Here is a 26,857-nt window from a genome sequence, read left to right on the forward strand (position 1 = left end):
CAGACGTAGACGGATCATGGTTTAGAGTCCCCTTGCCTTTAGGCTAATGATGGAGGTCTTGGTGGTCTTCTTCTCCATGTAACGCAAATGCGGGTTAGTTCCATCAAAAAATACTCCACGAAGGCAAAATTTCTCCCAATACTTGATACAGGAGTTCTTTTGTCTTCTCTGCATTCAGTTCAAAATTACAAGATTGTCGTCATTAGCAGTCGTAAACCCGAAAATTGGGTTGGCTGTTCAACGACGATTATAAAACATTAATTTTTGAACATTTTCAAGCTAATTGCGCATTAATAGGTTTCTATTGTTGAAAATTTCAGTGATTCTGGTTTAACAAAAGAATTGCCTCGCGTCTCTTGCAACGAGTTCAATTACTTTAATTTAAATTTTGATTAGCAAAGATTTTGATTGAAAAATATTTGCTATTTAGGAAGTGTTGACTCATTAACCCCTTGACGCAGATGGGACACATGTGTCTCTTTTATATATATAATGCTCTAATTACAAGCAAAAATGCATTGGTATTTTCTAACTAAAAAAAACAGTTTAATAGTTGCTAAAAAAACCTGACAGATTATCGGAATTAGCATTAAAATGTGAAATGCAAAAAAAGTAGCTTGAAAAATATTTTTTAATTATTTATATTCAAAAATGTATCAATAATTGATTTTGCAAATTAAGGAAATTTCAGTGATGAATAACTCTTTCTCTTAGATATAAATAACTGTGAATTTGAAAATTTTTTTGAAAACGAGCCGTGTTTAGAAGATAAAGCAGAAAAAGATATATGTGTTTCATGCTGTATTTCATAACCATAAATTATTGAAATGCTAAATATAAAATTTTGAGCTAAATTAATACCGAATAGTGAAAAAAAAAGTACGTAAAATATGTTTAATAAAAATTCTGCGTCTAAGGGGTTAACCTATTTTCTGTCTTATCTGGAGCATAACTATGGCTCATAGAATCGTAATCTTTAATAACTTGAATTCATGATTCTAGTTTTTATTCTAGTTCCTTGCCGAAAAAAAACATAATAAAAAACATTATCATCTCGTTTGTCAAGAAAAGAAAAAATCCCTCTGTATATACTACGATTATACTTGAAATTAAAAAAAGATATTGTCTTATGGGGATGAAATATGTCGCGAAATTTAATAAGATATAATAAAAAAGGAAAATTCCTACATCTAAACTTATAAAGAATCAGAGGTGATTGTATTACGGATTTTTCGTATCATCTTTCCGGTTCTAAAATTTAGGAGCAGGGCATATGATTTTTCTGGGAATATCGCGGAATTGTGAGTTTCTCAAGACCATTGGTTCTCGGACAGACGCTAATCAAAAACTTATAATCTGGCGAAATTTTTCCGGAATTCCTTAATCTAAAATTCAGATTTTGAAAGTTTCGCTAACGAGACGCTTACATACACAGGATTCTTCTTCCAATGGGCAGAAATTCGTTAATTGATTCTTTTAGTTTGGCGGATTTTAGCTATTTTGAAACTGCCCCGGAATCCGCTAATATCGCGATGCCCCTATTCACGCTGTTTGAATATCAGACATAAATTTCAGTATTTACCTAATTTAAGAGTTACGCGCTGCGATTTGTATTCACGTGGTTTAAAAATCATACATCGCGATTTTAAAATCCGATATTGCGATTCATATTCACGTTATTTTAAAAATCCAACATCGCGATTCTTGTAAAAACTTAGATTTTTTTTAAATTAGTTACTATAAAGGTGTGATATCCATCATTGGCAGGTAATTATAAATCTTATTTTAAAAAAATTATGTCAAATGCGAAACATGTATAGTTTTAGTTTATGTAGATTTTTTGCTCATAGATTATGTAGATTTTTTGATCATAGTTTTTCACTTAGTGTCATAATCACTCCTGATTCCGAGTCTATGAACACTTTTTGTTTCATAATGACACATCAAGTCAGAAAATTAAGATAAGAAGTCTCATCGCAAAATACATCATTCAACATAGATTACGACAGCACTGTCAAATTTTAGTTTTTGCTTGAGTAGACAAAGACAATGGATAAACAACTTTAAAAATTTTAAAATGTTTTGAACTCTTCTATAAGTACTTTTATAACAATTTAGGAATTCCTTAATGTCAACAAATTCAAACGCTTTCTATCTTGCTCTTATTAATTTACACGTCTATCTTGATGTATTTTGAAAAATAAATTTTCTAGACTACATAAATCATAAGTTGACAATAAATAAAATAAGCTATTGTGTTTTTTTTTTAAATGAAAATGAACCGTTATAAACGTTGAGAGTGATTTTATTATTGGGAAATTAGCTATTTTATTTTGTGAAGTTCGATGAGAAATACTAGTGCATTTTTTATTTTATTTTTATAAACTCATTTTCTTTTTCGAATCGATTCACCAAAATGATTTTTGGCTAATAAGTTATATAATTTTAAATTTTGCTAGTTTTTTCTACTGGCATTATAATTATATTTCTTAAAAACCGAAATATTAAATAATGGATTATTAATTAAATATAAATAAAATAACTGGTTTCAAAAATTATAATTGGCGGAAACAGAAAAGTTCTATTCCACCCCCTCCTGACGAAACTCCATGAACTCCCCCACCTGACAATTTTACGGGACCTTTTGGGAACTGCTGTCCATATCATTCGAAAAAGTAGCACTTAGTCAAGCTGATCCTAACGTTCATGTTTCGTCCTTTTGTACTGACTCTATAATGTGATTTCGTTTGAACGTAGACATGGTTTATCCAAACATCTATTTAAATTGTATAAAATTTAGACAAGTGGTACACTGCACCAATAATACGTTCTGTCTCAGCAGTGTACTGCACTACTGTACTACACTGTGTGTACTACACTGAGTGTAGCTTATGCTTGGAAGTAAAACATTTTTACTTATTTTAAAGTTATGTAGGGGAGAGTGGGGTGAATTGTAGCATTTTTTACTTAACTATTTTCAACTAACAGAAAATCCAATATATTATTAGTATTAATTGACAGTCGAGTAAAGTAGACTATCCTCTACTAGAAAAAAAACAACCTTATTTTAAATGTTAGTATATTAGTTATTAACAATTTTTGACAGTCGTGCACTTGTTACAATTGTCCCCACTTACGGGGTCAATTGTAACAGTTTATAAATTCAACTAAAACATAGTTAATTATACATATTATCATAGTTGTGATATATTTTTTTATTGATCAAAATAGTGGTGATATTTTAGGAGTAAAAATAATGAACAGAGACCTAAAGGGTTAAACTTTTAACTTTAAGAGGTTAAAAATTTTAGTTTATGCTGTGAAAGGTGACAAATAAAATAATGCACATGCAACATAATATAATTGATAGAGGAAACTATTGGTGGTTCTTAAAGAGTTAAGTAATGGTTTGTAAACATAAGATTATTTATTTTCAGCTGTTACAATCGTCCCTTTACTTATTATTACGATCGTCCCCAAGACGCCATTTCAGCTTCATTTGTTAAAAACAATGCTAGTTAATTAGCAAAACCAATCTTTTTTTTTGAAATGTTAATTAAGGTGCCCACTTACATATTCGGTTAATCATTTTTATTTGTTTAAACAAAATTACTTTGTTACAATATAATATTTTAATACCAAAAAAAAAAAAGTACTTACGTATCTTTAATCTTTTTTGATGTAACTCTTTCAAAAGTACATAAAAATGGTTGCCAGCAGGGGTGTGCATGTAGATTTATTAAATGTACCTTGTGCTCCACCTAGGAACCAAATCTAGAACCCGACACTCGAAATTTTTGCTCTGTTACAATCGTACCCTGTAATAATTTACCCCACTCTCCCCTACTCGAACTCCTAAATACAAGTTTGTTCCTTAGCTTTTATAAGATTTTCGTAGATATTCTCAGAAAAAGTTACTTTTTCATATTTGTACTTAATTTAGCTTTGAGTATTTGAATTTTACTCGTTATTTATTTTTCGCCGTTATTTATAGTAATTAAATTATAGAAAAAAAAATTATGATTTATTTTTAAATCATTTCCCCCTCAAATCAACAAGCTAAAAGAATAAGGGATTGAAGAAATTTGTTGTTTGGAGAAAGCTTTATATTTCATAGTTATGTAATATCTAAATGCTTTTTCTCAATGTACTTTATAAACTGTCTGAAAGTTAAGATTTCATTGATCAATAGTTGAAGGTTGATCAAAAGTTGAGTTAATCAAAAGTTAAGAGTTGATTCATTCGTCATACTATTTCAATATTTATATATTCATTATATTTTTGTAACAAAAATCGTTATCGTCAATCAGTATTATGGTCAATTACTGTTCTAGATCATCTAACTTCAATTAGTTTTGCCATTTTAATTTTCGATAGCATTCATACGTCATTACTTAAAAATAAACTTTATCATACAAATATGTGTACCGGAAGCACTTAACAGATTATTTTTTCCAAATTGAGTAAATAATCGTTTTAGAAATATTGATAATGTATCGCAAAGGGGATTTAATTATCTAATCATTGTTTGCCTTCCAAGAAAATCGTTTTCTTTTTTTTTTCATTATCTAGTTATTTCTTTTTTTTTTTTTTTTTTTTTTGTAACTATTGATCTGAATGAAATTTATCTTTAATCTTGCAAAACGTCATATGGGGGCGTTGCATCTAAAATGTCGTTGGCACATTGGAAATCTGACATGTAAAGTATGTTTCGCAAAACACTTTTTATCTTTGTTTTTATGTATATGAAATAAAAAAAAAATTAATAATGTAATGGAGTTTTTTATCGTTTAAAATAATAATTTTTAATCCTTTCGTACAGCAAACTAAAGTAATTAGCAGATATGTAAAATACGAAATCAAAATACGTAATCAATGCGTAATCAAAGCATATTTTATATGCATATGCATGAACAAACATAATCGTATGAATAAAATAATTGAAACTGTAGAAAAAAACTGTAGTTCCTCAGGGATATTATATTATCCTCATACCTTTCTTCAAATAAATATGACTTTTGTTATATCTAAAGAAGCCCTAATGGTTGTTCGCTATTTGTTTTGTTTCTTATATTCTTTTATCTTTTTGCATCACACTTAGTTTAAAGCACCGTTCACTTTACTCAACATTTTGACTATATAATGCCATTTGAGATCTTCTTTATGTTTGAGACTGGCGCAGTACTGTTTGACTGTTCTGATAATATTCTAAATTTAAATGCAAAATTAAATTGTAGCATCTTTATCATAGCTATGACACAACTCTGAAGGACACTACTACCCTGTCGACTACGTGTTCAGCATGTCGACTACATGATTGTTTGTATGATAGAACGGTGTCATAGACTAAGTTTGACACTAAAAAAGACAACTAAAAAAAGAGGAAAGATCACCAAGGTACATCGAAGTCGAATATTATTGATTCGAAATTTTCACAACTAGAGAAATTGAATAAATTCGAAGACTTCTGATTTTTTTTCCCCTTAAGAAGCATTTTTCCGGGAGGAAAATTTTAAAGATACGCTTTTTTCTAGAATCTCTAATTTTAGAAATCTTAGATCGCTCAAGAATGAACATAATATGCTGCTAACGTTTTTCCTTTTTTTTCTTCTTCCCTTTACTAATCGATTCATAAATTTTAATGAGTGGTTCAAATTTTCCCCCACTCCTTTTTAAATTTCGATAATTTAGCTTACTTCTGCGCTTTAATTTTTCAAGTTCATTTATTATCCTTTCTTATCACCGACATCACTTCTGACAACCCCTTCTCATCCTGTTGTCTTATCTCCAAAAAATATAATAGAAATTGCCTGATGATATCTGTCTTCGCTTAGATTGTCTCGTTTTTGTGTTCCTCGTATTTTATTTTGTTTTCTGATCAACCGGTATTATGTAGATTTGAACATGGTAATTGTGATTAAACTTCGCACATCACTTCAGTTAGTGAATTCAAAAGAAAAAGAACTTGGATAGTAATAAACACTGCAGTAATATGAGAGAAATTTATGCCTTCAGAAAAAGAAATATTTCCAAAAATGGATATTTTGGAACGAATTTAATTTCGGTTGCATATATTCTTGCCGTAAGTGCATTGCCATTTGTTCTTTCATAATATCTTTATTTTTGTCAAATATGGAACTGTTTCTTTAAATGTTAAGTTTTGTTTTAAAATTTTGCACAACTATTGCTATAAATTAAGTTAAAACTCAAATAAGGCAAATAAGTTAAAACTCAAATAAGGCATGTTCTATCTATAAAAAACTATTTTAAAATGATAAAAAAATATTTATGCAAACGATTTTTCAAATTAATAATTTTAAGAACCGTTTTCTAAATTCAGTTTCAAACTTAATTTCAGAGAAATATTAAACAATATTTGTGGTAAAATAGTTAGCCAGTTTTGTTCATTTTTATAGCTTATTTAGAAATACTACTAATATTAAGGAATAACACCTTTAAATTAAAACAGAGTTATGACACTAGCTAGTTTTACTTCTGTTAAGTTATTCTGTATCTAAGATATCATTTTAATCTGTAGGCTACAAATGTCAAGGAGAAAAACTGTGTACGCATATCTTTTATTTAAACTCTATTATAAAGCAAAAGAAGAATAGATTGTTACCTAAGCAAATTCGTAATATTACTAAATTTATTCAAGTTTGAAGTTGAAATTTAAGAAAAAATGGTCTATGGTCTATTTATAAAATTCTTTTCTCAAATAAATTGCATTTATTTTGTTTCTTTTAAATTTTATTTTCGAATCGAATAAGACAGAGTGAAACACTTTAGATTTAAGATTAACTCACAGTAATACAATTTTTACATGGCTCAAAATTATTATTTTGAAAAATAACTTATGATTATTGAATATTGTTTTTTAGGCGCTGCTATTATAATTTGAAAATTTTTGCATTTCGGTTTTGCGTTTTGACTTATATCAGCTTTTTTGTGACAAAATTGTGTCATGTATTTATGATAAAATTTAAACTAATTGAAACTTGCATTAAACTGAGTTTATGAACTATAGTGTCAAAAAATGTTAATTTATGAATACATTTCATAAATTAACATTTCGTCAGAACTTTGTATCAGAATTTTGCTCGTCAGAATTTTGTAATCAATTTAGATCAAATCTTTTTTTTATATCTTATGAACTACGTTTTTTAATTTCAGTTTATATCATTGATAGATATATAATAAAAAAATCTGCATTAAAACTGTTACACAAAGACATTGTTAGTGCGAATTCCGAAGTATAATAAAACAATTGATGGAGATCAATTTAAAAACATTCTATTCTTAAATGATAAAATCCTCTTCTATCATTCTTTGCCCTCAATTATCCAACTAAAATCTTCTTCCGGATCCGCATTGTAAGCAAAACCAGTGAACTGTCTTTATTTGCCTTGGGACAAAGGGAAACATTGCTAATTTAGTGTTTTACAATAAGATATATGAAAATGTTCGGCTCAATTGAATTGAAATTGACCATTTGAGTTCACGTTGAGTTTTAAATTGACCATTATTTTCTTCCATTTGTATTCCAATTATTCGAATATGCATCGATTTTTCTTTTATTCTTTTTAATATTTTGTTAATATTTAAACAGTATCTTGCAGTCAGGGGTCTGTTTAGAAGAAATTTGGGTCCGTTAACGGACCCTTCACAAAATATCTCTTCATAAAAATGGACCCTTCACAAAATATTTTAACTTAAAAACGGACCCTGCACAAATTTGTTTATCATCATTATTGTTTTGTTAATCGAATAAACCCTTCCCGGGGGGGGGGGGAGAAAGACAGATGTAAACGAACTAAGTTTTGTCTTCGGCAGACGCTTCTTCCTTTATTCGTCCGAAATTAATATTCTGCGTACAGCAGTATAGGCTAAATACCAAATATTTGCATGTTGCATCTCTATTTCAGAAGCAGCAATTTCTGTTTATTTTTTAAAATTTAATTCTTTTTTCATTATTATTTTACAGTGTTGAGCATAATCTTGTTTCTATTCACAATTTAAAAACTCCTTGAAAAAGTTTTTTGCAATAACCGGACCCTATTTGCACAAATTCACAAAAGCAAGACCCTGATTGAAAGAATGTGACGTAACGTTTATTTTATATTCACAAATTACAAGAAATTTTTTCACAATTTTGCAAAAACCGGACCTTTTACACAATATCTGGACAGACCCCTGGCAATAATCTGAGGAAGCTTTCTTAGCTTTTATTCGAAACGTTTGCGTTTAGGAACGCATACTATTCTCAAAGAAAAATCGGTTTCATATGTCAGCATATCGGGATTGGACGAATTGTGGCAAATTATAGGGGGAACAGTATTGTTTACTGGTCAGAAGACCAAAATAATTTAATGGGATACCTGCAAATGTTGTAATGAGGATATCTCGGGGTCTTGATTGGGTGTTGAAAATGTGGTATTTGTTTACGTTAGCAACTGTTCTTTCCATTCTATTTCGAGTAAGCCAAGCCTGACAAGTATCAATTGTCTTAAGTGATACATTCCATATCCTTACTCAAAGATTCTTTCACAATGATTTCAATTCTTTCACTATATATTACTTACTTAACATAGACAGGTATGAAGCCATAAACAAACTAATTGTGCATCGAAGTTGCCAGGTACACAAAACAAAAATATATCGCGGTTACAATGAAATACATATACAAATAATAAGTTTAAGTTAAGTAAAAGATGTAGATGAAAAGAATTGCATTTCAACTAATTCGATGTGAGAGAGGGCGCTGTATTTAATAAACTTCACGTTAATTAGCATTCTAACTTATGTGGAAAAACTTAGCTCAACTTAAATATGACATTTTGCTTAGAAACGATCAGCTGGGGCTGGGTCATAGATCACATGTGTGGGTATCCTTGATCGTCTTCTTGAAGTGCAATACCCAATTATAGTTTCTTTGTTTTTAAATTGTCCTTTTAGTGTTTTAACAAATAAGGTTTCCTTGATGGGAGAAAAGTTAGGTGAGTGTTAGTTAGGCTTTAGTTAGATGAGTGTTCCTTTCTTTCATGCTCTTCATGTAATAACTAATGGATCATGTTAAACTAATAAGGTAAAATTTCCAGCAGTGCCGTATTACAGAGTTAAAATTGAATGCATGTTATAACGGGTCAACTTGAACCGAAATTTAATTCTATTCATCACCTTATTAAAGTTAGAGCAAATGTGTCTATATTATGGTTCAAAATACCGCTACTATGATTCTACGTTTAATCGAAATATATTTCTATTCAACGCTTTAATAGGATTAGAGCAAATGCGTATTAAATTATTCAAGGGACTAAATATTATCATCCAACGTTGAACCGAAATGTCATTCTACTTAACCTAATTAATTTTGAAGCAAATATGCATAATTGTTATTCAAAGTATCGATATTATGCTTCAATGGTGAACCAAAATGTGACTCTACTTAAAAGCAAATATGTACTAAATTATTATTCAAAGTACCGATATTATGGATTAGTGTTAAGCAAAAATGTGATTCTACTTAATCTTTTTAATTTTAGTGCAATAGAGTGTAAATTTTATTAAAAGTACCGATATTTATTTGGTTCAGCTTTGAAACAATTTTTCTGACTCATAATTCAACTTTGTGTATATATAAAAAAATTTTTGTACTTTTCGATCAGCCGAGCGCAGGGAAATTATTATTTTTAAATTTTATTTATTTTATTCATTTTATGTTTAGAGTTTGGAAAAATAAAATGAAAGATATAAGAAAAGTACCAAATTTTTAAAATAGCTTCCTCATATTTTTTTAAGTAATTAACCATATAAGTTATTTTTTTTTCGTTCTAAAATGTTCTATTATTTGTCATATCCTATCATTAGCTCAGGGGGTATTCTTTATTATTGTGCCTTCTTCGGTTGTTATATAGCCTAACTTGCCAAGAACACAAAACACATTACTTGGTTCCAGTAAATTTCGGTCATATAAACACAACTTTTCCGGGAAAGCTCCGACAATAATAGACAGAAAGGTAGAGCAAATTCAATGGAATCATCCCTGCCCTCAATATTTTCCCTGAAAATCCTCTTCGGAATCCGCATTGTAAACAAAGTGCCACAAATCTGAGTTGTGGGCTTTTGACTCACTACTGTGAGAGATCAAACTTTTTCAGCATGACTAGTGTAGGTTACCTCAGAAAATGAAAGGAAAGAAGAAAAAAAGTTGTAAAGAAAATAAAAACAAGCTTCACTTTGCAGCGATTCTACGATTTTTACCGTATCCTGGTTAGTATCTCACCCACATCCTGACGTTTGACGTCAGAGCGGTAACAGCCAATGGCGATGGTACGATAGTTGAACGGCCAAAGGTAATGTTTACCTGGTTTTATGCTTTATCACCCCTTTTGGCAGATTTCTTCGATAGTGTTTTAATCGTATCTTATAGTCGAAGATGACTTGTCTATTATTTGATCGCTAAGACTAGACTTTTTTCTTTTTTTTTTTTTTTAACTTAAGCATAAATATTTCCTAATTTTTCTTGTTTTTGTTTTGCATCTATATTATAAGCATATATATTTTGCATCTATATTATACTATATATTTTGTTTTGCATCTATAAAATATTATAAGATTATAAATAAAAAGTAATATTAAAAATGTCCGAATTAAGTATTGCGTTATTAAAAAAATTACTTTTCGAGTCTAGAAAACTGTTAATCTTATTAGATGATATTTAGGAAATACTACTATGAATGTTGCTTGGTAATATCTTAATTTGAAAGATAAAAGAACAATAGAAAATAAACACCCAATTTGAAATAGAAAATTTTAGATTTGTTCGTATCTCAAAGTTGTGTCCGAATTTGAACTCTTAACATCTCCACGAAAGAGTCGTACCTATCTACAAATAAAAGATAATGTAACAGCCGTTCTAAAAAATAAATAATTAAAGATCCTCCTAAAAGTGTGGTTTTCCAAGATTTGAGTGATACTAGTGTTTCCTCATAATGATATAATAAAATGTACTTCATATGCATTTTAGCAATTTCTTCTGGGTTAATTTCATTTTTTTTTTTTTTTTTTTTTTTAAGTATCTCTTTTTTTTACCTCCAGATTTATATTCTATCTTCTTTTGCGGAAATCTATTACATTAATCTATTACATCTCTTAAGGATAATGGCTTATAAGATTAAAAAAAAAAAAAAAGGCTTTCAATCATAAGTCTATTTGTTTTGTTCTTGAACGTTTGTACACCTGGCAGAAAAAAAAATATATTGAACTGTTTATAATTATTCGGATGATCTTTTATGGCATAACTAGAATAGTCTTACCATTTTTTTTTTTTTTATAAAACCAAACGGGAGTAACAGTATTTTTTAAATTTGTATAAATTTGGTACTTTTTTTTTTTGTTGCTCGATTCTTCTTTCAGTTGCAGTCCGATATAATTTTGCCCAATAAAAACTTTCCGTTGTGTTTTTTTTTCATTCTATTACCCTATAAAACTGTCCGATATTTTTTATTCTATTCTCTGATGAGAACTGGCATATGTTTCCGCTTTGTTCTTCATAAAAACTTTCTAATACAAATACTTAAAAAGCTATGCATGTCCATCATTAATTGCTTTTAAAACAATTAAAATATAAAAGCACCTGTACAGCATATCAATGCCTATGTATCTGCAACTGCTATTCACAACTCCTATTTTCTAGGTATTTCTCCACTTAAATATTTGTTTTTCCATTGGAATTTCTCATTTTGATATTACAAATTAATGTAGAGTTTTTTACTCAATGAATATTTCATTAAACAATGTTATTTCCAAATAGATCTTTGGATCGAGAAGCTAATGTAATTTTGGGCGGCAAACAAAAATAAGGCTGTCTAGTATTTTTTAAAGAAAATGTTTTTCTATACGATAACATTTAACATTACGTTACAATATATTTATGGAATTTTCACGTTACAATTTATTTATGGAATTTTTACGTTACAATTTATTTATGGAATCGATTTTTTATAAACTTCAAGGGTGGCGTCATCCTTTAAGAATTAGAGAATAAAAAAATAAGTAAAAGAAATATAAGGTATCAGACATTTATCAAGATAAGTTGTACATAATTTTTATCTCAAAACTAAAATCATTTTATTAATGGCATCAGTATTAAAAATGAGAATATTGCTAATGACAACATTCTCTTTTTATATGACAACAATGCTATAAATTGCAGTGCATATAATCACCTCACAATCACGTAACAATAGCTCTGATTCAATATTTATCAACGTATTTTCCTTTGCATTCTTATAAAACAAACACATTCAGCATGTTTGCCTTCTTACTGTTCTTACATAAATGCAGAGAAACATTATTTACAGGAAGTGCCTTTTCTTTATCCAGTTCTTCTTATCAACTTCCGTAAAACTATGTTTTACGTCTACATTGAAATATTGTTTTCCTTGTGTGTATCTCAACATATAATTAATTTTTGGGACGAAATTATATAAAATGAAAATATTGATTTAGAATTTCTTAGCCAGAGCCCGTAGCTATGGCTTACAGTGCCCGGAGACCTAGTTTTACAATATTAGTGTATGTCCCTTTACAATATGGTGTAAGATTTAAAATGAGAAATAACTACGTTATAGATAATGTAAAACTTAAACCAACTGCACTAGGAACTTTTTTTTAAAAATTTAACTTGGAATAAGACATTTCAAGCTTGCATCATGATTTTTAAGTAGCTTCATAAACTTTTATTCGATTCGGTAAAAATTGACCAGTGTATGTTACTAATGTAGTTTCTAGTACACTTAAACGTTTTTGATTGCATTAATTGTTTTTTTTATTGAATAATTTGTGTTTTTTCTAAGGACACATTTTATTTAACTATCGGTGGTTTGTTAGAAATAATGATTAAAAAAATCTGCGTTGAAAAAAAACAAAAAAAAAAAACAATATTAATAATCGAACACCGATGGCTCAGGGAATAAAACTTTCGCCTACCAATTCGGTGCCAAGGTTTGAATCTCACTGTGGCTGGTTGATACGAATTCTGCTCCTGGCTCGCACTGACGACAGTGCTGACGTAAAATATCCTCAAGGGAAGACGTATCAAGGGTTAGAATCCCCGTGAGATCGGGTTAACAGTGGAAGGTTTTCTTCTCCTTGTGACGCAAATGCGGGTTAGTTCCATTAAAAAGTCCTCCACAAAGTCTAGTTTGTCCCAATACTTGTTCCTGGATTTCCTTGTCTTCTTAGTTGGATTCAAAATTACGAGGATACGGAGCTAAATAATATAATAGTCGTAAACTCAAAATTGTGTCGGCTGCTCAACGGCTGTTATAAAATAAAATATAACACCGGTTATAACGTAAGGAACATTCCTACTGAATGCGGTTTTATCGTTTTACTTTAAATGCACTAACTACTTTAAATGTTTTAAATTCATAATATTTTAATGAATGCATTATATTAATTTTCATTTTTATGAAAAATGGACCCAAAAAAAATACTTTCGATGTAGCGTTAGAAAATATTTTATATTAAAATGAAATTTCTGTTTTTTGAAAGCATTTGAATGCGAAGAAAAGAATATTTCTACTCTTCTGTTACGGTAGAAAGCAATTAAACTTTCAGTTTGTTTTCGAACAAAATTGTCAGAGCAGTTTGCAGCGGGCTCCAAAATTGTTCTCTGAGATTTCTCTCTTCAGTGATCTGTTCTCTGAGATTTATAAAAATCTCAGTTTCACATATTATTCAGTCGCATATTATATCAGTTTTACATATTATTTTGCACGCTATAAAGTGTGCAAAATAATATGTAAAACTGATTTTCCTAAATTCGAAGTTTTGGAGGAGCTACAGTAACCAGTACAAAGAATAAAGACTTAAAGTATTACATAGCACGAAACACATTCGGCTGTCGAATCTTCTAGAAGTCTATTTTTGAACCTGTCCCACCGAATATTTCAAAAATTGTTCATCCTATAGTTTTATTTCGTTTTGAGGGAATTTTTACAATGAAGAGTGAGATGTTTATCTTTTTTTTTTCTCTATCATTTCTCTTCCCCCCCCCTCTGTTTTCTCCATTATGTATTTTATAAATTTCTAAGCATCTAATGTAAGGTTAGAAAGAATTTTAAATTTTGCCAATTTTTACATTTTAAACTATGTAATTTTAAATGAAAACAAAAATTGAATCAAATTGGTTGAATAGTTCTTGAGAAATATAATTTTTTTTAAGAATATGGCTTTTTTGAAATTTGATAGCTTAAAAACTATCCATCCAATTTTTTCCATTTGTATTTTGACAAATAAAAGTACAACGTTTAAAAAAGTTTTCAATTTAAAATGAAAAATTTGTAAATCTTACAATTTTAAGTGTTTCCTACTCTAAAAATGATAAATAATTATTAAAACTAATTTTGCATAAACGAATTTTAAATACAAATATTTAAATACAATGTTTAAATTCGCTCTTAAACTTACTGAGATATAGCTAAATACGTAGAAAGTAAAATTAGCATGAAGTCTCCAGAAATTTTCTCTTCTCCCGAAACTATTGGGACCATATTTTTCAAATTGCGACTACCCCCTAACTTTTATTTGGTCAAAAAAAAAAAAAAAAAAACATTGAAAACAATTATATTTATTTCGGAGATGGTACGTTTTCGTGACTAGTTCTGCAGCTTAAGTAACATTCATCACTACTTAAGTATCGTATTTGAGGTCACCCTTTTAATCCACTAAGATTGGCATTAATTTGTAAAAATCTGATCATTTGTACAAAGGTTATTTAAGATATTTTATTTTACACATTGAGCATTCAGAGCATGTCCTCTTTTCCCCCATTTCAATTTTCAAGCAAAAATAAGCGTTTTTGTTTTCCAATTTATTATTTGCTTCAGTATTCTTGGAATTAGTCGTTTCGCTCTTTTAGCGGTAAACATATTTCATTATTTGCATATGACAATAGTTCAATAAAAAGAAGTTTCAATTAGAAATAATTTTAAAACAGATTAATGAAAAGTCGTATAAAAATAGATTGGCATTATTTATATTTGGATATTTATCTCTTTAATTGCACCATTAATCGCTCATTTATATTACTTTCACTTTAATTATTGAAATATTTTGAATAAAAATAATGCAAAAGAAAGAAAACTTATAGACAAGCGTGTCAAAATGTATTTCCCCGTACCCACATGACTTCTTAACGGTAGGGGAAAAAAAGAAAGAGATGGACTTAACCATGTTTCCTTTAGTGAAAGTCTGTATTTGTAGCGGGCATGTTCATAGAATATTAATTTTCAAATTACAATAAGCTATATAACAAGGTCAAACAATGAAATGTTGAAACATTTTTTTCCCATTTCTTTTTTGTATGAATATATTTGACACTATTTATCTTACATTTATTATGCATACAATACATTTTAATTTGATTTAAGTGAAAAAAAAATTGTAAACAATAACTTTTGCAATATTTTTTGTGTGCACACGAAACGTGACTCCGAAAATTCACGTTTCTTGCAATATGGTCAAAAAAAGGAAAGTGATTCATGGATTAAAATCAAAATAAATTAAAGAATTTACCTTAGGAAGATTCTGTATGAAGTAAAAATTGTATTTGATCAAAAGCTAAAAAATAAAAAGAAAGAAAAAAAATGAGTAAATAAAATAAAATTATAATGCCAATTAAAATGTAGCAGATTGAGTGATTGAATTGTTAATTAGAAAAAGTAAAACAAATAGAAGACATTCAATTATGGTATAACAAACAAAGAAATAACTAGAATTGGTTGCTTTGCTCCATTTTTATATATAATTCTTTTGCTACAGCAAAATATTATCGTCAATAAATAACATAAAGAATTCGCGTGCTTTTCACTCACTGAGCGGCAATGCTTGTAAGTATATCACCAAACAGCTCCATTGAAAAGCGACGAATAAAGCTTAGGACAAATTGCGAAGACCTCTGTTTTTCGATTTCCTAGAGCTATGAAGTTGAAATCAATTATTAGCGATGTTTATAAACATTAACAAAGCTCAGAAAGACATTAAAATAGAATGTAACTGTTTTTTGGTATCACCCTGTTGTACTAGAAATCTAAGCCTCACAGAGCCAAAGTAGCAAATATGTTTTAATGTGGAACACTAGTTATTTTGGGATTGTTTTAATCAAATTGGTAAATATGTATCATTTCATGGTTGAAACTATCTGTTACAACTAATGCTGGCGAAAAATATTTCATTTTTAATATTGAAATATTTATTATTATTTATTTTTTAGAAAATTTAATTATAATAAGATTTTCTTATATTCGTCATAAGGGACAAAATGTGAAATCCCATTAAAACGTATAAATACAAATGATCCCAAATTTTTGCTAAAATAAAAATACTTATAATTAGCAGATGAAACAGTTTTATATATTTTTTTCATCCCTTACGTGAAAATATGTACGCATTTAATAACTGTTATGCTCTTAGCCACTCTTTCTGGGGCACCATATTAGTTGAGTAAGGAAAGATAGTACAGAGGATGAAGGAACATCCATGTCCTGTCCGGGATTCGAACCGAGTACCTTTCTGTCGCGCTTATACATAAATGTGTAACATTTTGTAACAATTTTCCTTAACTCGAGCGCCACTATACGCCTGCCTTCCTGCAGCGGGTTATTGATAGAAAGCAACCATTATAATGAAAGAAACATTTAAAACGCATCACTCTGTTCATTTGACGCGAACCCAGAATATAAATTGAAATAAATTAAATAATTTTTGACTGCCAAACATAAATTATTTCTGGGAAAAGAAGTAGGGTAAGTAACGCATTAAGTCGCAATAAACTGGGGTGTTTTTTTCATAACGGTAACTTCCGGGCGTAAAGAAATCATTAAGAAAGTCTTGCACGGAAAATAAACATTCTTACCGAACATTGAACCCATCCGCACACACAAATGTTAAAATCAACACAGTGACTCCAAACTGTTGGTTGGAGAATCTGAATGAATATGAAACTAAGAAAATATTGATACTTTTGATATCGGAGAAATATTTATGTCCTGATGCCTAGGCAAATCTTTGCTAGCCGATTTTTCTGCTTGGTAAGTCTAAAATATTTTATACTGAACCAAATTACGATCTAAAAATTGCAATTGAAAATATTTTATGTATTTATTGAAATTTTGAATAGATTTTATAGATCGAATGTTTTTAGCATCATCGCTATCGTCGAGATTAAGGAAGCATTCGAAAGTTGAAATTTGTGTAATTAATGATTATCTCCTTCGTTGCTCCTTAATTGATCTATAACTGTAATCTAATTCAGTAAAGGACTTATGTGGCTAGTGCGTAGTTTTATTCTATAATTTTACTTTAACAAATAACGAATTTAATCGTTTTTTTTTTATTTTTACAAATTAACTTTGAATAATTTTTCATTCAAGAAACAAAATTATACAACTACAATAGAGTTTTATAAAAATATTCATTAATACAAACTTGAATATAATACATATTTCCTTTTTGGCTGTGTACATCGCAAACTTCATTCACTTATGAATAGTACCTAAATACATTGAGAAATTTAATAACTATATTTCAAAAAATTTAGATTTTTGACAAAAGAAGCATAATGTAACAGATTCAAAAATAAAATTCACCCAAAATTATTAAATTTTAAGTAAATAGTACAGCACGAAAACTAAAATAATTAAAAAATCTGCCGTTTAATCATTGTCTTAAGAGATTCAATAAATCATTGTTTTTTTTCTTCCACTTTAATCAATTTTTTTATAGTTATTAATGTCTTGAAAATAATTTCTCTAAAGTTTTTGACTCTATGATCGTTAAAGAATTAATGTGGAATATTTATTTCACTTACTGAAGTTATAAAATTTAAATAATTTTAGTTGAAAAATATTCAGAAAAACTGAAAAATATTCAGATGTGTTCGGATTAATTTTACCTATTTCACATAATACATGTTAATCTTACCCGAGTTTATAGCTAAAATTATGTTATGTTTAGATAATGTGTTTTTTTTTAATAGAATTTTCTTCATAAGCAAATGTATCTTACGTCGTGTATTTTTCTCTAATCTTTATTATAAGATAAGATGCCGTTTTTATGTTGCGTGAACTTAAGGGCTTAAGTGTTTGTTCTATCACTATTAACTTCTTCTTTAAAATTTAAAATAAAAAAAATTTAGAAAAATACAATACTGGTAAAATTATTATTACAATAAAAAATTTTTACTTTAGTTCCAGGTTTTTGCAAAGAAATTGTTAGGAAATAATCTTTGCAGAAGTCGTAAGGAAAACTAAAATTTTGTAACAAAACCAAAATGATTATACCAGAATATTTTATTAGTGTTTATGAAATGTAAGATTCAGGCTTAAATTCTACTTGTGTTAGTAATGTACTGATAAAATTTCCTATGCACAATTCTGTTCTTACAAATAAAAGTAAATAATGATAAAGGATTTTAAAATTGCGCGTATATTCTGTAAAATTTTAAAATGAAGAGTGAACAATTGAAGATCAATTGAATCAATGACTCGTCATAATTGAATGACTGACTCGTTGAATCAAAGTCTTAATTCAGGCAACAGGAGATATACTGAAATGATTATGTGACAGAGAAATGTGATAAAAAAATATGTTTAAAAATAAAGAATTCTTGTTTTTAACTTATATCAATGCATTATAAGAAAAATCATTATTGTAATAAAAATAATTCGGTATATCATAACTTTATTTGTCATTGTCTATTACGTTAAAAATATTCATTGAATTTTTGAAATTTTAAACTTTTAAAAGTTTAATAAAACGATTCACTGAGTCATAATCTGTACTTTTTATCTCAACAATCAAAAGACTTTTAAAAATGTAATTTCAAATGTGTTGGAATTTAACACATACCAAGAAAGGAAGTAATTTCGTTAACTAAAATTAATTAATGCAGCAATTTATTTAAAATAAATTTTAAAACTAAGAAAAGAAAATAATAAAAGTATCAATAATTTAAAACACTGTTTTTAACTTTTATAATCAATATATACATATATAAAATTAGTTGATTTAAATCAATGATTTTTTTAAAAAAGTCATTTGATTTAAATCAAGCTGATTTAAATCAACAAACCCTGCTTGTGATGCTTCATGAAACGCAAAAACGTAAGTGTTATTTAGGTGCTTTTTCTAAACAAAGGCATTTTTATTCCTTTTGAGTAAATATTTATTGAAAAAATCCTCAATTTGTATCAAGATTTGAAAATAATCAATAATATTCCTATGATATTGATTTTAAAATTCATTAAAAAAAGTGTCTAAAAAATCATAGTACTCCCCCCCCCCCCTTGTCACCCTCATCAAATGTAATTTTATCCTTTCAATAAAAACGCTGCAATTTAATGATTAAACACCACTGCCTTTTTATCAAAACAAATTGGCGTTGATTCAGTTGATAAATCGAAACTTGGCGACCATTTCCGTTCTTGGCTGACTATGCTTGGAGTATTAAGGAGTAACCCTGCCTATCCATATCCCTGACCGAGTTAGCAGACAGCGAAACATCATTTTTGTGTTGTCTAGGCTAGAATTCATCCTGTTTTCAAGAAGGACTATGTGCACATATGTGATAATCAATCAGTTTCTAAGCCACACTAACTTCAAAAGCTAATATCGTATGATAAAATAGTGAAACACTTTTAAAAACAAATAAGGAATAGAAGTGTTTTCGCTCGGCCGAGGGTGGTTTTCTTAGTTTCAAGACTTTATACTTAGAGCTATGTGCAAATCGTCTGAATGCTCGATGAAAATATTTGACAGTCCAGATCTTGAAATTGCCTTAAAACAGTTGAACGATTTAAAAATGAAATTTAGCTGCACGCCTAGGGAACTGGTGAGTTTCATTAATGCTATTTTTTTTTTTTTTTTTAAATTTGAAATTGGAATACAAGTATGCGTCGTCGTTCGAATTATATATTATCATTATTGCTATCTGAAGTTCATTTGCTCAAGTATTTAATTTTTTGCTAGTCAAATTTTTTTCTCTTTGATTTAAAAAAAAAGGGTATTTTTTTTATTTTATCAAATTGTAATTAAAAAAACACAACGTTACAATCGTTTGGTACTCTGTACAAGAGTTTATTTTAGCATAATTATATGACGCTTCTAAATTATCAATATTGATTATAGTGATTAGATTATATCCAATAGAGCTGTTTGATTGTTAGCGAATTAGGATTTATTATTTCAAATTATTATAATTTACTAAATTATTATCAGCTAAAATTTTTCATGATAAATAAAAACCTCATATTGCTTAATACGTTTTTCTAAATAACGAATTTTCTAAATTTCTTATCTCTGTATCTTATAGTACCTAAGGACTAAATGTGTTACGAGTTTTAATTTTTTTTTTCTTATATTTTTTTTATGCATTTCTGATTATTCTCTGTTAAAATTCTTTTTAAGAAAAAAAAAGAGAAAAAAAAATTAGTGATCACGAATTATAGTGAGATATTCGCACGATCATAATGCTATAAGTACAGTAATTGTAGTACAGTTTCCCCCGGGAATATTTTTAAGAATAGGCATTTGAATTTGAAATTCTTTTTTCGTTGTTTATTAATTTGTTGTTGTTAAACCTATATATATAAGTTTTTGTCTTACAATTCTTCCTTTATTAATTTATATTTTATTTATTTTATTAATTTATATCTTTTTGTTTATATATATATATATATATATATATATATATAATATATATATATATATATATATATATATATATATATATTAAAATTTCCTCTTACTGTCATCGATTTTATAATATTCCTTTATTTCAATTTTTAAAGTTAAGGGAAAATTAAATTTTTATAAAATTTATCGATAGAGTATTATAAAATTTTACACTGAACTACCAAATATGTCAATACATTTGTTTCTTATGTAATGTTATTTTAATAATAATTTCTTGACTGTGAAGTACTTGAATTGACTGAGTGCAACGTTTTCTAATTGCTCTTTGAATTGCAAAATTTTAACTTTTCAATCACGACTAATTAAACATTTAATGCTTTGGATATTTAATAATTCTTCCAAACCATTGAAAATCCAAAAGAATATAAAACCATTTATTTTATTGTCTATTTTTATGCAGTGATAAACAGCAATATTCATTTGCCCCATATCAATTCATCAACAATATTAAAAAGAGTATATTCCAAAAATATCACCGCTGTCACTATTTTGTACGTTCAACTTCAAGTTACATTTTGCTCTGTTCCTCAAAAACTAACGTTCAAAACTTTAATTTAATCACTCAAGATATATTATAACAGGTTTTCTTGAAATTTCACCTAGACACATTTTCCTGAAATCTCGAATTCCATCTTTACCTCAAATTACATGGGGTTAGTTTTTTCAATACTGTCTTAAAAAATCCTATCTTATGATTTTTTCATCTTACTTTAAGGAAATTTATATTGTTATTACTTATAAAAATTGTGTTTTTTTCTTCTTCCCTATGGCGTAATTGACTTAAATTCGTAATAAAATGAAGCTATCTATTTTTTAGTTTGTAAAAGTCCACTAACTAAAGTACAAGCAAATCGGTTAAACTACAACATTGATACCTTGAACCATAAATTTGTGCGATGCATCAATAACGAAGTGCTAACCCGTTACTTTTCAAAAGTTGTGGCAAATTTGCACTAAATTACGATTCAACCAACTTCGCAGTTTTAGCAGTGTGTATATTTAGATAAATTTGCCAAGAAGTAGATTCAAATCATTTCTAACATGCCGTATGTGTAGTTTGGCAGTATGCAAATTACGATATTCTTCTTAATTTATTTTCTTTATTTGCGCAAATGTACACATTTGACCTTATTCTTCGCCTGTAGCCTACTTCTTCTCGAATGAATGAAACCGGGATAAATCAAACTTTTCAAAGACTTATCAAAAGAGTTGCAATATTTCTTCCTTTAAAAACAAGATATTGCCCATTGTATTGTATGGTTTGAACCCTGACATTTGCTTTTACTCTAGATATGTTGATCAAATTTATGTCAAATCTTTTATGTATTTTGTAGTCACAAAAAAAGTACTGTCAGACTTTTAGTTCCTCTACTTTTTTTTTTGACTGACGTTTTGGGAACGTAATTTCTATTTGTAAAAAGGCTTACGGCGTAACATAGTTCATCGTAAATTATTTTTTCTCGCTTAGCCAGTAAAAATAATCACAATTAGAATTTTTACTTGTTATTTTAGAAGACTAACGATATGTTTTGCTTTGTAAGATTCGATTTTATATTGTGAATGAAGTGCTCATAAATTTTTTTTTTATAGAATATAATTTTGTATTTTAATCGAAATCAAAATTGTATGATCAAAACCTTAAAAAGATTATAACAATTCATGTAGTTTGAAAAGGAAATTTTTACTATTTTCCAATCTATCAAGCTAAGTTTGTAGACTTCACAAGAGAACACGGCACTCGATTAAATGCATAAAAATATAAGTAACCGAATTTGATTTTTATGTAGAAGTCTATGCTTTTATCTTCTCATTTTTTAAATTCTCAATTCTGTTCTTTAACCTTCTCTCCTTCCGAACGCAACCGTCAAAGGTTTAAAATGTATATATAAGTTATAAAATGTTACCGACGCTTTTAATCGTATTTATTCATCACCAATAAACTAGCAGTAAGCCGTAGTGGCTCAGGGAATAGAGCTTTCGTTTCCCAATGAGGTGATCCGGGTTCGAATCCTAGCTGTAGCTGGTTGATACGAATTCTTTTCCCTACTCGCGACGACCACAGTGCTGACGTAAAATATACTCAGTGGTAAACGGATCATAAGTTTGAATCCTCTTCTGGCTGACCGTTGGAGGTTTTCATGATTTTCTTCTCCGTGTAATGCAAATGCATATTAGTTCCATCAAGACGTCCACCACGAAGGCAAGTTTATCCCAATGGTTGATCCAGGAGTTGTCTTCTGGGTTAGATTGAAAATTACGAGGCTACGGAGTTGAGCATTGATAGTCGTGAACTCAGAATCTGGTCAGTGCTGGCAAAAATAAAATAAAATAAACTATCATTCGAAAGATATTAAATAGCAAGTTTTCGCTTAATTGGAATGGAAGAAATATATCAGGCGTTATGTTAGTTTTTCGGATTTTTCTAATAGATATAAAGTTGTTGCAATCAGCATTTTCTTGAAAATTAATTTAGTATTTTACGTTTGTCTGTTTTTAAATGTTTAAAAAATATTTTGTGTTTTCACAATTTTTCATCATCAACCAAATCGGTTTTCCAATCGGCTCTCTATTGTTTTTACTAAATTGTTTGATATTTTAACTATTTTTATGCAAAGGGCCTGATTTTCTCCGATATTTCTTTTATTTCTGATATTACCATTTCAGATTTTTGCTCGAACATGTGTAAAAAGAAAATTGCTATTTAAAGGCGTGGTCTAGTTAAATTGTTATGGTAATTAAAAAATTGATGGCAGTTTGAAAAAAAAAAAAAACTTGCTTTTTCTTTGTTAATTCACACGCATTGAAAGTAGTTATGATTCTTCCCATGCGTTAAATGATTCATAAAAAAAATTATCATGCGGTGACATTTTACAAGCTGGGAAGGCGTGGTTATGAAGGAACTCCCGGCTCTTATTATTTTTCCTATTATTAGATACCATTAGAGATGAGGACTTCCTGTTGCAACTATGTTTGTGTTGGACGTATCAAAGCTTAAAATAGTTGAGTATTGTATTAAAGAAAACAACAAAGCTTTCAAAAGAGTAAATGCTTATTTCTGCAGAATTCTTTACTATGTGATCTCGTGAATATTTGAATGAAGGTATATTTTATTTTATTACCGTTGTTGAACAGCCGACCCAATTTTTTGGGTTTACGGCTACTAATGTTCAACTCCGTAGCCATTTAAACTCAATCCAGGAGATATGCGAACTTCTGAATCAAGTATTGGGAGAAATTTGCCTTCGTGGTGGACTTTTTGATGGAACTAACCCGCATTTGCGTTAGACGGAGAGGAAAACCACTCATGGGTAGCCCGAAGGCAAGGGGACTCTAACCCCTGAGGATATTTTACCTTAGCACTGTGGTCGGTGCAAGCCGGATGCGGAATTCGGATCGCTCAGCTGTCGCTGGAAGATTGAATAGATGAAACATATAGTATGCAGCGTATATTGAATGTGTTGATACCATTTAATGGGATACGAATTCGTAACCTTTAAATGATCAGTGCCGCGTTTTTTCTTCTTTTCCTTAGCCTAATTTAAACCGTATTTGTGGGAAAATTTGTAATTTAAGTTTAATAAATGATATGTACTGGATGAAAAAAAAAATACTCTTAAGTAAAATTGCTGTTCCTAACGACTAAATTATATTAATAACAATGAAAACCTATAACTGTCTCGCCGAATTGTGGTCTGAATAACCATTCAATAACAAACCTTTGCAAATTAAAATGAAATACCTGAAACATTTAAAATTTCTCCAAAATAACCAGAGCGGCGCTAAGCATTCGCGCCACTTCACCAAATGCGTTACAGTCGTAAATTTGGCGAGTAAAATTGTGTTGTGGCGAATGTTTTTTTTTCACGGGAAAGTAAAATATATATTAAACTCGATCCTCAAAATTATGCCGAAATGAATCTAAACGAATCAGTATTTTTTACTCGACTATAGTAATTTTCGATATATATGCCGCATAACCAATTAGAATTTGGTTCAAATTTCTATGAGGGAAAAAAAAACCTTAAAAAAATTATTAAGATTTGCATTTGGTGAAGACTTTCAAAAATTGGCGAATACTTAAAGTATTTAGCTAATTTACTGGCTAATAATCTGATATCCTTATAGGCTCTGAATAACCCAAACCATTTAAAATGACACTAAATTAACCCAAACCATTGAAAATTACAGTAAAATAACCAAAAGCATTAATTATAATGTTGCCAAAACTATTGAAAATTATTGTTAATTAACCAAAAAAAGCTAGTCTGAACCACCAAACTCTCTAGTTTAGTATTTCAGAGGCTGTATCCTTTGAGGCTGAATACAGTGCTTTGCATGACTGTCATTTAAACTGTTTGTATGGCAAAATTAAATATCTGCAATTTAATGACAGAGCATTCGAATGTTTAGTGTCTTGATCACGCTTGGAAAGAACCAGTATTTCCAACTATTCAGAGAAAAAACATTTTGCTGTACCCGGATTTAGTATAGACTACGATTAATAGTATGACATTTTATGAATGAAAATAGTATTTTGTTAATGAACCTTATAGTGTTTGTCTGTTGGATTGGGCCAATAGTATATTTGTATTTCCTCCTTGGTTCACGGTCGTTCAATTGATTCGTTTTAACGATGAGGAAACGCGGTATTTTACCAAACGTGCTGTTTATCTTAATGCCCTAACCCAGAAAAACCGTAAACCTTGCGTGTGGACTTGGGTCAGTGAACCAGCGCATTAAAATAAAACGACAAGGTCCTCTTTCTGTCTGTCATTCTGTCGCATTTTTTGACAATAGATATTTTTATTATATCCTGCTGCATCGCATGTCATTTGATTTATCTTAACCATGTTTGAAGAAAATAACCATATCCTACTGCAGTTTCATGCGTGAAATATATTTAAATAGTTGAAAAAATTCCTTTTCCTGAAGTTTTTAAGTCTATTATTTGGCTAACGTTAATTGATTGGTGGTAGTTTTCTGAAATAACATGACCTACAGTACAAATCCAAATTATTATATTAAGTGGTATTTACTGAACAAAATTATACATTTCGGTACAAATATGAATTTGTTTTTAACTTTGAAAAAAAAAAATCATAAGCTGAGTTCTAATTAATTTTCAAATTAAACCTTTGGACGAGTTAACACGTCATTTTTCAACAAGCCGTAACGGTTCGTTATTGTTACTGACAAGAAATTTTCATTGCAGACTCAAACATGTTAGAGTGAAAAGTTTTCTTGGAAGATACGCTGTTTAATAAGGTGAAGGCTTGCTAGTTGCGATAAAATGTAAATTAAAAATACGCATTTTTTTGTTACATTAGAACATAGATTATTTAACAATATTAAAAAAAATAATAAACATTTTTTAATGGGCCAAGAATGACCCATTTGTATGTATTTGACTTTCAATTGCTTGTACTTGGTAGGAAATATTACCTAACTTGTAGCGCCAAAGTAGAAATATTCCTTTACTAGCATTTACCTGTGCAGAAAATTTCAGTTACTCTTATCCGCATTATAATGTAATGAATTATTCAAATTCACACAGTAACTAATTTTCTATTTGCATTTGAAAGCGAATATTTGTGTTTTCTTTAAAATTTTAAAATGTACGTACAAACAGAGAAAACTTTCCTAAATTTATTAATTAAATTCCAACTTTTACTATTTAAACGTACATTAATCTTTACTTGCATGTAAGAAAATCGATATGAGTTATTAGGAGCTTTTTGTACTTATGTATTAATGCCGTCAAATCATATCGAAAACTTAGGAATTTGAATATAAAAATATATCACTTTAAAATTGTTTTCAATGGTAAGCCTACAAGTCAATTTTATTAATGTATTAGATCTTCATGTCATCATCTATCTATACATAATAATAAACGCGGCTGTGTGTGTGTGTCTGTAATCACAATATATCGCCCCAGAAGCCTCGCCCGGGCACGAAACTCGGCCCATAATTGTGTTTTCACATAATGAAGAAGTATTTTTTTTCTTTTTCAAAAATTTTGATTAGTTATTTAGTTATCAGTCATTTTGTAAGTCTATGCTTTTCGTCTGCTTTTTCGTCTTCAAAGAGCCATATT

At 28.9% G+C, this 26,857-nt stretch overlaps 1 protein-coding gene across 6 annotated transcripts in view; it reads left to right on the top strand.

The window, feature by feature from the left end:
* IP3K1 (inositol-trisphosphate 3-kinase-like protein) overlaps positions 1-26,857 on the top strand; it is a 152,565-nt gene that overhangs the window by 109,788 nt on the left and 15,920 nt on the right. The window contains exon 1 of one of the 6 annotated variants that reach the window (XM_016048728.5): positions 5,779-6,082. The exons of 3 other annotated variants lie outside the window; for them this stretch is intronic. In XM_016048728.5, coding sequence (XP_015904214.2) covers positions 5,993-6,082 — 90 coding nt within the window. In that variant the 5' untranslated portion in view covers positions 5,779-5,992. Of the gene's footprint in view, positions 1-5,778; positions 6,083-17,042; positions 17,097-19,486; positions 19,898-26,857 lie in introns of those variants that run through there. 2 more of the 6 variants (XM_043042887.2, XM_016048727.5) reach the window with 2 other exon arrangements.

Source organism: Parasteatoda tepidariorum, chromosome 8 (genome assembly GCF_982258835.1).
Source record: "Parasteatoda tepidariorum strain Cologne lab strain chromosome 8, Ptep-v5.0, whole genome shotgun sequence".
NCBI classification, from domain to species: Eukaryota; Metazoa; Arthropoda; class Arachnida; order Araneae; family Theridiidae; genus Parasteatoda; species Parasteatoda tepidariorum.